The 13648-nt window shown below is 31.5% G+C and overlaps 1 protein-coding gene across 1 annotated transcript in view; it reads right to left on the bottom strand.

Annotated features, from left to right (window-relative positions):
• Positions 1 to 13089, bottom strand: part of LOC110096918 (outer envelope protein 80, chloroplastic) — a 63626-nt gene extending 50537 nt beyond the window's left edge. Inside the window, exon 1 of the mRNA XM_020823069.2 lies at positions 12500 to 13089. Within this exon, the coding sequence (XP_020678728.1) occupies positions 12500 to 13006 (507 nt within the window). The 5' untranslated portion in view covers positions 13007 to 13089. The remainder of the gene's footprint in view (positions 1 to 12499) is intronic.
• Positions 13090 to 13648: the final 559 nt, after the last annotated feature.

The raw sequence follows: 13648 nt of genomic DNA, 5'->3' as shown, positions 1-13648 counted from the left end.
TTTTTTTAGTCTTCAAAATAATATTAAAAAATTTAGTAAGCTATGAAATTCCTTCATCTCCTAAGCATTTCCACACCTCTATTGGAATATCATCAGGTCTAACAGTTTTTTCACCCTTCATTTTCTTTAAAGCCTCTCTAATTTCAGTTTTACTAATACGCCGATAAAAATATAAATCTTTATTTTCATTTAGGGTGCTAAGGTCACTATAGTCAATCTTATTTTCACAATCTTCATTAAAAAGTTTAGCAAAAAATCTCATCCATCTTTGTTGAATATCATCTTCTAAGAAAAGTATTTTTTGATCTTCATCTTTAATACACTTCACTTGAACTAAATCCTTACTACTCCTATATCTTTGTTTGGCTAATTTATACATATATCTTTCTCCCTCTTTAGTATCTAATCTATTATATAAATCACTAAAAGCCAATACCTTTGCATCGCAAATTGCTTTCTTAGCATCCTTCAGAGACACTTTATATATTTCCCAATTATCATAATTTTTAAAATTAAACCAATTTTTATAACAAAACTTCTTATTTTTAAAAATGAAATAATTCAAATACGCACATTCTAAAAGGATAGTTAGATATGTTGCACATCAATCCAAAGTAATGGTACTACATTCTAATTGCAGATAACTGTGAAATGATAACAGCTGGTTAGGATATTGATAAATTAAAATAATTTTATTCATGCAATTGGCAAATAATAAATTAGTTTATTCATGCATTTGCCAAATATGATGTGGGCAATTCAACAAATAAAAAATCTTAACACTTTCTTTTTTCTAGTGGTCTTTTGAAGAAAAAGACATACTGATAAATAAAATTGCTAAGTAGACAATTGACTCAACATTTTCTTCAGTATGTCCAACTTTTCTTTTTAAAAAAAAACACCCAAAAAAAATTCAATGAAAAAATATTTATCTTCAAAATAAGATCAATATTGCACATGTATAATACACTATATATAACAAATATTCTGTGTGATTTGAATATGGTCTACCACCATTAATTATTGACCTTTAAATAGTTGCTTAAAATGCGCTTTAAGATGCATGTATGCTGTAACAGCACCGACTTACTGTGAAATTCAATGTTGCAATAATTTTCTCAAAATCATAAGATAACTTAAGAAAATACAAAGTTTAAAGAGAATTTTTAAAAATTTAATTAAATGAATTTATTAATTTAAAAAACAAAAAAAGAATGTAATGTTTTAGAAACTTATAAATCTTTCTAAAATTAAGAAATGTCTGACTATCCTTTAGTTCATGGGTGTACTTCTACATTAGCATGAATTGATAACCTATAGATGGTACATAGGATGCAAAGGTCTTATAGATGTCAACATAATTTGTGTAATATTTTATGCTATGCATGTTCATAGCTATCTTTAAGCTAATTAGTATTGTTTAAAACTTAAGGACTAAATTGATATTGTTTTATTTGTTCAAGTGTAATTTTTCATTTTGATCAGGGATTATTACTATTATAAATAATAACTAGGGTCACCAAATTTGACATGAATGAAATATTTTGAGTTATGGTACGAAATATTTTGAGTTATGACTCTATGGGACTTTATCCTCTTACACATGCTTTAGGATTCGTATCACTTTCAAGCTTTGGGGATTCAGCACAATGCCAAAAAACATAAAAGAATATGTACCAAGACTCGGATTTAAAATTCCAAAGTTATTTAAGATAATCAAGAGAATCGATGATGAAAAAATTTTATTCCAAAGTTTATTTAAGATATTCAAGAGAATCTATGATGAGAAAATTTTATGAAATTATTTTATATTGCCCCCATCCTGATAAGGATTTTGCATTGACCTCTAGTCTCTTCTTTCTTCCGATAATTTTTATTCATCTACACTTCTTTTTTCAACAATAAAATAAAATATCTCTAATTCTAAATGTTCGTTAGTTTATTAGTATATCGAAATAATATTATTCATGCACTTGGCATATGATGTGTACAATTAAACAAAGAAAAAATCTTAACACTATCTTTTTCTAATGGACTTTTGAAGAAAAAGACTTACTGATAAATCTCATTGACTCAACATTTTCTTCATTATGCCCAACTGTTCTTTAAAAACAAACTAAAAAAATATTCCAATAAAAAAATATTTATCTTGAAAACAAGATCAATATTGTACATGTAAAATACACTATATATACCAAATTTTTTGTATGATTTAAAAATTGTCTACCCTGCCCTTTAAATGGTTTCTTTAGATACACTTAAGATGCATGTATGCCGTAACAGCTGACTTTCTGTGAAATTAAGTATCGCAATAATTTTCTGAAAATCATAAAATAATTTAAGAACATACAACATTTAAAAAAATAAAAAAGCTTGATTAAATGAATATATTAATTTTAAAAAAAAATTGTAATGTTTCAAAAACTTATAAATATTTCTAAAATTAAAAAAATGTCTAACTATCCTTTTGTTCATGCTTGTACTTTATGTTAGCATGAATTAATAACATATAGATGGTACACAGAATGCAAAGTTCTTATAGATGTCAACCATAATTTGTCAAGTTTTTTGCTATGCATGTCTGTCTATGTCTTTAAGCTAATAATTATTGTTTAAAACTTAAGGACTAATTTGATATTGTTTTATTTGTTCAAATGTAATTTTGTTATTTTGATCAAGGATAATTATTATTATTATAAATATCCACGGTCACAAAATTTGACATCATGATGAATCAAATATTTTGAGTTATGGTATGAAATATTTTGAGTTAGATAATAAGAAGGATCTGCATATGATATTTATAGATTTAGAAAAAGCATATGATAAAGTTCCAAGAGAAATGCTACAGAGAGTTCTAGAAAATAAAAAGGTTAATAATGCATATATTCAAGTCATTAAGGATATGTATGCAGGAGTTGTTACTTGTGTCTAGACACAAGGTGATTTGACCATGTATTTTCCTATTTCAGTTGGATTACATCAAGGATTAGCCTTAAGCCCATATCTTTTTGCTTTATCATGGATGTTCGCACTAGACATTTGCAAAAGGTTGTACCCTGCTGTATGCTTTTTGCTGATGATATTTTCTTCTTGTTGATAAAACTAGATAGGGAGTTGAATGTAAACTTGAATTATGGAGATCAACCTTAGAGTCTGAAGGCTTTCGTTTGAGTAGATCTAAAACTGAATATATGAAATGTAACTTTAGTCATAATAATTCTAGTGGGGGGATTGTGATTTGGGTGATCAAGCCATTAATAAGAGTACACGTTTTAGATATTTTGGGTCTATTGTTCAGAGGGATGGTGAAATAGATGGGGGATATTATTAGTAGAATTCAGGTTGGATGGTTGAAGTGGAGGAATGCATCAAGCTTGTTGTGTGATAGAAAAGTCCCCCTCAAACTTAATGCAAAATTTTCTACGATGATGGTAAGACTTACAATGCTTTATGATGCAGAATGTTGGCAATTAAAAGAGAAGCATAATATTAAGTTAAGTGTTGCAGAGATGAGGATGCTCAGGTAAATTGGTGGCTTTACTCTTAGAGGCGGGATACGAAATGAGCATATACGTGAAAAGGTTGAAGTAGCTCCAGTGGAAGATAAGATTAGAGAGAGTAGCCTTAGATGGTTTGGTCACATAAAACGACGGTCTTCCGGTGACCTGGTTAGGAAAATAGATGTATTAGATTTGACTTATGTTAAGAAGGGTAGAGGTAGACCTAAAAAGACTTGGTTAGAAAATATTAGAAATGACTTTTATTTATTAGATTTAAATTAGAATTTCATTTTTAACAGGGCACAATGGAGAAAAAGGATTCATGTAACCGACCTCACATAGTCGGATAAAGGCTTGAAGTTGTTGTTGTTGTTGTATGAAATATTTTGAGTTATGGTTCTATGGGACTTTATCCTCTTACACATGCTTTAGGATTCGTATCACTTTTTGCTTTGGCACATTGCCAAAAAAAAAGAATATGCATCAAAAAATTCGATATGAATTAGATATTTTGAGTTATGGTATGAAATATTATGAGTTATTATTCTATGGGACTTCATCCTCTTACACATGCTTTAGGATACGTATCACTTTCATGCTTTGAAGATTCAACAACAACAAAAACAACAACAACATAATATTTCAACTCCCTCTCTAGTCTTATCAAAGCGAAAACCTTTAGTCTCTAAAGTTGACCTCCATAATTCAAGTTTACTTTCAACTCCCTCTCTAGTCTTATCAACAAGAAGAATATCATCAGCAAAAAGCATGAAAGTGATGGTGAAATTGATGGGGATATTATCAACAGAATTCAAGTTGGATGGTTGAAGTGGAGGAATGCATCGGGCTTGTTGTGTGATAGAAAAGTACCCTCAAACTTAAGGGAAAATTCTATAAGATGGTAGTGAGGCCTGTAATGCTTTATGGTGCTGAATGTTGGTCATTAAAAAGAAGCATAATACTAAGTTAAGTGTGGCAGAGATGAGGATGCTCAGGTGGATGAGTGGCTTTACCCTTAAAGATAGGATAAGAAATGAACATATATGTGAAAAGGTTGGAGTAGCTCCAGTAGAACATAAGATTAGAGAGAGTCGCCTTAGATGGTTTGGTCACATAAAATGGCGGCCTTCCAATGACCCGGTTAGGTGAGTAGAGGTATTAGATTTGACTTATGTTAAGAAATGTAGAGGCAGACCTAAAAAGACTTGGTTAGAAAACATTATGAATGACATTTCTTTATTAGATTTAAATGAGAATTTGACCTTTAATAGGACACAATGGAGAAAAATAATTCATGCAGCTAACCCCACGTAGTGGGATAAAGGCTTGATGTTGTTGTTGTTGTAAGATTCAGCGCATTGCAAAAAAATTAAAAGAATATGCATCAAATCTTTTGGCTTTATAATTAAATTCCAAAGTTTATTTAAGATATTCAAGAGAATCTACAATGAGAAAATTTTGTCAATGTTGTTGTGGATGGAGCAATTATTTTATATTGTGCCCATCCTAGTAAGGATTTTTCATTGATCACTCATCTCTTCTTCCTTCAGATGAATTTTTATTCCCTTAGTTTTTCAACAATAAAATAAAAGATGTTCAATTCATCTTTCAACAATAATTCATGACCTCATATTTGAGGTGTGTAAGACTTATGGGTCTAATGCAAAATTATATGGGAAAAAGAACTAGATATATTAAGAAGAAATTTGATGATAATAGAATGTTTCCTAGCTAAAAGGAGAAATAGAGGAAGGTGTCGCCTAACCTGCTACTCAAAAACTTGTCATAGGGATTTGTCGTAACTTGGACAGCCTATGAAGGTAGAAGAAGTGAGAAAAGCTCGAGTAAAGCCTAGACTATGATATTAGACAGGGAGAGAATGAAAATGAATTTATTTAAATCACTCACAACATTTAAAACAACAATCTATGACGTAATCATAAGAAAATAAGAGTCAATACATATCTATTTACTATTCAACTAAATGTGTTAATTTAGAAAACATTATCCTAAAAGATTGGATGAAAACCATAACTGGAATCAAAGAAGGTGAGAGAGATTGAGAAGGAATTAATTTTAATCACTTGCAACGTTAAAAATAGCATCTTATAGAAAAATAATACAATTCATATCTATCCACAATTCAACTAAATACGCTAATTTAGATAACCCTATCCTAAATATCTTATATACACCAAAATTACAGTAGCATTGAAAACTAATTAAAATAATGGATGTGTTTTAAGCATTGAAAACACATTCTTATCTCAATGCTTAAAACAAGGAATTGAAGATAACCATAACTTTAATAAATTTAATTATTTTCCCCAGTTGAAGTGGTCAGCCACTTAAAACTAGGAGAATTTTATAGAGTGAATTTAGGATGATGATTTCCTCCACACAAATTATCCTCTCAACTATATTCTTTGGCAACCCTTATTTTTGAATTTTAAATTGAAGCTTTGCAAATTAATCTCTTATTAATTCATATTTGCAAATTTATCCTTCAAAGATAAATTTTACAAACTTTATTCAAAACCTCCTAAATTGCTTCCACTCTTTGATGTATTAATCTTTTCAATCTAAGGGAATTGATAGTGCATAAGAAGCTTGTTCTTGAATGTCAATCTTAGTATTATTAAGCAAATATATGTCATGTTTTGTGCCTTTAAGATAGTTATAAATGGAATTTGTCATGTCATTTGGATAAGTTTAGTATTTTCTTAAATTGTTTAAAGATAAGTGTCATTTTAAGCAGGGCTGATAATTATAAATAGTTCCTAATGTCATGAAATTTTAGATGATGACGAATGAAATTTTTTGGGTGATAGATTGCAGATTACACCCTTTATGGATGTATGAGGACTCACATTTCCTTCGTCGTTGAAGATTCAACACTTCCCCAAAGTATTTAGCAGTATGATGCTATGATGAATCAAGATCAACAACCTGAAGATTTTTAGTGTCTCTTTGCTTTACAACATCTTTCTCTCTTTTCTCTTCTAAATACTTATGCTTTCATATTACCATCTTCTAGCACCACATAAATTTGGAAACACTTAAAATGCAAGTTAACATCAGAGTAGTTGGCGCAAACAACTAATCCAAAATCCTCAATGGATGAACAAAGCAAGATCAAAGTTTTCTAGTCAATGGCCCAATTTCCACAAATCAAGAGGTGCAATAAATCCACGGCACTATTGAAATGCATTTCAATTGAGTTCAAATGCAAGCACATGACTTATTCAATCACCATAGATTGCAAGAAACATGACAATCATAATCTTATCCTCTACCGATCATGTGATTGTCTTCATCTAGGGAATCCAACTGCACCAACGAGGTTCAAACTCATAACCTAATCTAATATGATCAAAAACTAGTTATTATAACCAATTACTTTGAAATCTCAGACTAATGGATAAGATGCAACCAATGCTTTAGCCAAATGTTCAGCTTCCCCCAAAACTATGGTTTAGTGAATTCATGCTACAAATGACTTAATCATCAATCGTAGTTGAATGTTGGTCTATGATTAAATTGTTCACTATAGAATGCAACAGATTTGACAAATAATCATCCAATCATCTTGCAAATCCTATGTCACATATATGCATATTATTATTTTTTTCACTAAAAGGAGAATGACTATTCTTCATCACTTTAAATGCAAACCCATGACTTAATCAATCACCATGAATTGCAAGAAACATGAAATTCATTATATATCCTCTTGACAATCATATTAGTCTCTTCATCTTGGGTGCCGAATTACACAAGGGTTCGAACTTATGACATGATCTAATATCACTTGACAAAGGACAAATTAGTGTAACAAACAACTTTAAAAGCTTAGACTAATGGATAAGAAGCAACCAATGTTTTATAGCCAAAAGTTTAGCTTCCCACAAAACCAATGTAGTGAATTCACACTACATATGAATTGATAGCCAATCATGGTTGAATGTTGGTCCATGACCAATTCATTCATTTTGGAATGAAAGAAACATGACAATTTATTATCAAATTATCTTGCCATCACCTTATCATATGAACACTTTTTAATTGATTTTTATCTTCTTAAAAAGAGAATGACTATTCTTCACCACTATAAATCTTTAAGGTTATGAACTTATTATTAAACAAGATCAAAATTATTTATTTTCTTTCATGTTATTAAAGTTGGCGAATTTTACAACCTTTTCAACATTTGACAATTTTTTATCACCCATTTGATGTAGCAAAATATGTAGCAATGCATGTCGTATATTTATTAGATTTCATGAGAAATATGTGAACGAATTATAATAAACATATTTTTTTACTCTGCTAAAAACATGAACCAATAATTGCACTAAGATCAACTCAATTATTCTTCCAAACGAAGATATGAGATGAGAAAAACCATCATCATCAATCTTATACCAAGTAAGTTGGGATCAAATTAATAAATCCTCATTCGTCATTCATTTTTTATGGAGCAACCAATCAAAAGGCTGGAACAAACCATAACTAGGAAAACAATCAGGGCACTGGAATTCGTCTTGAAATATTAGGTATGCTCAACTTGCAGGATAAAGTAAAGAAAATAAAAATAGAACTCAAAACCTAAAACCATTGGAGTGAATCATGATAAAATTAAAATGTCAAAATATTACAGATTTCAAGCAACCAAACAATAGCTTCCTCACATTTTAAAAATCAAATATAACATCTCTTAAAATTGGGTCCCTTCTCCTAACAAAACTATATCCCATAGTAAAAATGTCAATGTCTCTAATATTTGAGCTAATCTACATCCAAAAAATCCTAAAAATAATAATAATTTGATACAACTCCTTAAATTTCTATGTGAGGGTCAATGAAGTTTGTTAGGTGCTTATCAAAGATGGCCACTCTCATAGATCATCCAATAGCCAAAATGCATAACAATCGAAAACAATCCAGACCAACTCCAAAGAGCAACAAGATAAACACATGTGCTCAAAAATTAACTAACCAATTCACTCTCGTAATCATGTTTGTCTCAATTGTTGATCAATCTAAAACACCAAAAGATGCTCTCCTTCAAATTAAGGAAAAATAATTTCAATTTTTTCCCTATCCCAAAAATCTAATGTCCAAATTAATGCCTCAATGGCACTACTCATACAAAGAAGCTAAAGAACAACCCCTTATTTCCCCTTCAAGCAAATAGTTAGTATTTGTTCTTCTTTAGTAAATTTAAACATCTTCCCCTACCTTTCCAAACCAAAACATAAAATACAATCCATAATTTACTATAAGTACCAAAAACTCTTTAAATAAAGGTCAATATCAACTAAAATAAATGTTCAATAAGGTCGATGTTCTCAACTCATGAATTGGCAAGCAAATAAATGTTCAACTTAGCAAGGTCATACATCTGGATTACATCACCTATGTTATGGTGAGAATAGAGACAGTAAGTTTTGTCATCGAATTCCTCACACATATTTCACAACAACATTTCCCTTACTTAGTATTAGTCTCCAGATCTCCATGCCATTCGCTTCCGCTTTTGACAAAAGGTGGCAAGAATAGTTTGTTCACCAAACTCCCAATAGAAGAATGGAGCTCATGTGACTTATCAAATGTCGCTAGAACAAACCAATAGAAATGTTAATGAGGACTTAGCGGAACCAAAATGAAATGTGAATGGCCAAATCATGATTTTTGAAACATTAAGGAACTAATCAATACTAACTTAAGATCTTGGGTGTTGGAATCAATTTTATAATTAGTTAAACATTATGAGTTGATTTACTGATTTTTTTAATCTCATTTATCTTCAACAATTTGATTTCATAATAGTGAATTTTGAAAGACATTTCTTTAGCCAGTCATTTTGTTGAATGCATGACAATGTTACATACTTAATGTCTTAGATGTTAGTGTTAGGTGGTTTGCTTCATACCTAACTTTGCATGAAGCTATAAAAAAATGCTTCTTGGCTAGCTTTGGATGAGGCCGAAAAAAAAATCTTCTTTTCTCTATGCTTTGGATATGATTTCACAACCTAAGAGCTTTAAGTATTGAGAATTCTTCTTATCTTTTTTTAACATTAACTTCTTGATATGCTTTCATGGGCAACAAGAAGCATAGTTGGTGCAGTGCCTCGATCTTTGGTGGTGCATGACTATCAAAAATGGCAATGCATTTTGAATCTAAAGGACAAAAAGCGAGAAAATTAACCAAGCGCATATGGCTTGACTGTCAGAGAAAACTATATGCAATTATGCATTGCTTCCAAGGCCACATCTGAAGTTAATTTGATGCTTTTTAAATTATTTTATAATATTTATAATAGATAATTACGCTAAGCTACAATCAATCTATGTCTATGGGAGAGGTTTGCTCTCAATGAGATCTCACCTACAAGAATGCTATAATAAAGGTTGTTGTTATAAGATTTTGGTTGAATTATAAATCTCATATTAAATCATGATAGAAGTACAAGGCCCATAATGCACTCACATTATTATGACCTAAGGCTTGTATGATATTATAGCACTCTAGACTAAATATGAACCAAATTCAGCAATATGTAACTAAAATACTATTACCCTTGGTAAAGATTCAAAACTAGAAGATACCTTCGCTATATACATGATAAAATTTGCTCAAAAAATAAGATGGAACATTTAACATTTTTTTAATTTGCTTATATTTTACTTTCTTTGAAATATATCCTTAAATTTGAGTTATTGATTTTTAATTGAATTTATTTGTATGAAATTTTGAATTAAGAAAGGATTGTTTTAATTACTATTATAATTATTCAACATAATAAGTTATTGTGTCAGCTTGCATGCATACCAATTGTTATGTGTAGAATCTGATTGTGTTGATCAATCTGATTGTTTTGTTGTTCTTGAACATCAATGCTTGTCAGGTTCACTTGGGGGGGGGGGTTACCCCCTGCTTCGGTTTGGATGCTTTGCACCCAAAAATATTTTTTCCACACAATGTCGGGTATTGTGTACCTGAGCGCCCCAACGCTATGTTCTCGAGCACCCCAGCGTTGAACAACAAAGAGCAGAGCGCTGCAACAGTATAGACATTGTTTAAAATTGCACAATATGAGGCTTGCCTCAGCGCAATTTCAGTGAAAAACACCTTGAGGCTTACGCTTCAAACTTTTTTTATGAGGCTTACACCTCATCTTGGCTGAGGCCCCCCTTGAGGCACACCTCACCTCGCTGACATGAGGCATACGTCTCGCTCTATTTATGTATATTTTTTATTTAAAAATTAGTTAAATCCTATACAAAAGCTCAAAAAAAATCATGCCCTCTTGTGCTCCAAAGTTGTAACAACTTCCTCTCAACTGCCTCAAACTCTAGCCCACCGCCTTTGCCATAGACACCACCATCATTGTCGCCACCATGGATCACTTGAAATCCACACGCCGTCACCATCTCCTCTAAAAATTTAAGTATTACTTTTAATTTATCTTGATGATAATCATTTATGAAAGAGGAAGATGACTGAAATAAATAAAGAAGTTGATTGGGAGATATTGGACCCTATAGGATGAGCCAAGGGAGAGGCCAATTTCTTATAACAACTCAAATAAAAATCCCCTTAGTACTGATATTACAAATGATTTCTGAGTTGTTGTCAATTATTTTAACTTTTTTTATTAATTAAATGTAGATGAGTAGGGAACTGAGAAAGAAGATATTTATGGCTAAACTTGATTTTATATGATACGTTTATGCAATTCATATATTTTATGTTGTTTTTCTTATGTAATATTTAGATTTCGATTCTATTTCACATAATTTATTACTTACCACTTTACATTTTGTGTAATTTTTTGTTTCATATATATGTAAATTTGTTACTTCATAGTTCAATAGAAAGTTAATATGCCATCCTTTAACATAATATTTGAGTATTATATAAAAATTCACTTTTAACTTTTATTTTTTATTTTACGTAATATTTAGATTTTGAGGCTTACACCTCAAAATGCCTTGAGACTTACGTCTCGCCTCATGTGTCAATATTTAATGCCTTGGACGTTGGTGCTAATTGACTTCCATCATGGCTAGCTTTTATGATATCATATAAATCTCCATTCATGCATGTTTTTGGACATGATTCAAAGATAAGAGCATTGATTTGTTAGACTGCTTCTATATTTCTTTCTCTACTTTCCTAGTTTACTTTTCCTAGATAATGAGGCGATAGTAGTTCAAAGTGTCTCGATCTTTATAGTGCATTATTAAATCAAAATTAGTGGTAGGGTGGGATGTATTCAAAATCTAGTGCACATGGAGTTTTACTATTGTGAATGAAATTACTAGTGGTATGCATCCATTTCCAAAAACCTTTAAACTTAAATTGATGTTATTTAAATGGTTTTATAATTTAATTAATTATATTTCATTGCTCCACACAAGGACAATCTTATTTATATTTTTTTATCAAATATCTAATTGTTTATCAAAATACAATACATGTGCATAAAGACTAAAAAATTATAGTTTCTTTATTGAATCATAAGATATTTTCCAATAGTAAGGGCCTTAACGTAATATACCTTCAAAATATCTAGCCTTGTTTCCTCTTTTCACTTTCCTCACACCCATTTATACATCATCAACAAACTTGTAGCTAACGCACTGTGATGAACTTTTGTCAATGCTACCTCATGAACAGTTACAAAATAACCGCCCAATCCATCCCGAAACAAACACCACACATCACCCATTTTCTCATTAAACTTCCTTGCAATTCCCTTATTCAGACAATAAGGAGTTACCCAAATTTTCACATCTTGACAGATTTTTTTTATTTTAAATGGGAATTTAACCTTAATAGGATATAATGAAGACAAAGAATTCATGTAGCCGACCACCTAGTGGGATAAAGGCATGATGTTTTTGTTGTTGTTGTTGTTGTTGTTGAAAGTTTTTTTTTTTTTTTTTAATCGGTAAGTCATTTTCTATCAGCAGAAAATCCCATACCTGGAAAATCAACCTGATCCCATCCCGCGTGTCGACAGCGACTGGCATGCAAGAACAAAAAACACCGCTATCGATTATACGGTGCACGTCCTCCTGCACTTCTCGAACTGTTAGGGCCGAATTAGGGCGGCTGAACTTGAGCGCACCGGCAGCCGCAGCCTCGAGATCTGTACGTTCGAGCACCTCCCCATCCTTGCTCCGAATCAAAACCTCGCTGATGAGGACTCGCTCCTCGTCCTCTTTCGCGTGCTGAGGCCTCCGCGGATTCTGCTCCTGCTCCGGCCGAGTAAAGGCGAGCGAAGACGAGCATAGGAGATTTGGCCGCCCCCAAGCCCGAGTGAACGAGGCTGCCAATCGATGAATTGATTCTTTGGCTCTTTGAAGGTGAAAGGAGAAGTCATGGCGGGCAAAGGGCAGGGCAGATAGTTGGGGGAAAGGATGATATTTAGGAAAAGGAGGGATTTTGATGTTGGACGATATGAAACGGACATCTTCGTTTCTTCCCATTCCCGCAGCACAAACAGGCGGCTTGAGAGTCTGCTATAGGTGCTAAAGAGAGCTCAGCAGTTAGGGTTCAAGAGGTTTTAGGCCTGCAGAAAAAAAAAGAAGAATTATAGAATATATAGATCCATATAAAGAAATTCATAATTCTAAGAAAGTTGACTTAAAATCTCAACCTATTCGAACAAGATCTAGGCATAGTTTGAAAAAGATAAATGTGTTCAAATATGATTCTATCAGTTTTAAATAATGTTTAAATATGATTTGAATAGAATTTAAACAAGGTTCTAATAAAGTTTCAATTAAGATTTGAATCATTTACAAGACAGCATACTACAACTTTATTACAATGGAGTGCAATTACAATTGTATACCATAAATTGCTCATGTTAAGCTCTAGTGATGTCAAAACGGATTAACCAGTCAAGTTTGGGTCCAAATTGAAATTGACCCAATCTAAATACAATCGACAGAAACCTAACCTGGAAATGGTGGACCCAACCCCAACCTAGTGGTAACTTGGACGACCCTAACCCGACCCAATAAGTCATTTTGATTTATGAATACTATAACTTGTTATTTATACAGTTTATGTTAATTGATCAAAAATAAAAATGCATACTTATAAGCAAAAAAATAAGAGAAAAA

Source organism: Dendrobium catenatum, unplaced genomic scaffold, assembly GCF_001605985.2.
Source record: "Dendrobium catenatum unplaced genomic scaffold, ASM160598v2 fragScaff_scaffold_153, whole genome shotgun sequence".
NCBI classification, from domain to species: Eukaryota; Viridiplantae; Streptophyta; class Magnoliopsida; order Asparagales; family Orchidaceae; genus Dendrobium; species Dendrobium catenatum.
This window is presented reverse-complemented; position numbering and strand designations above follow the sequence as displayed.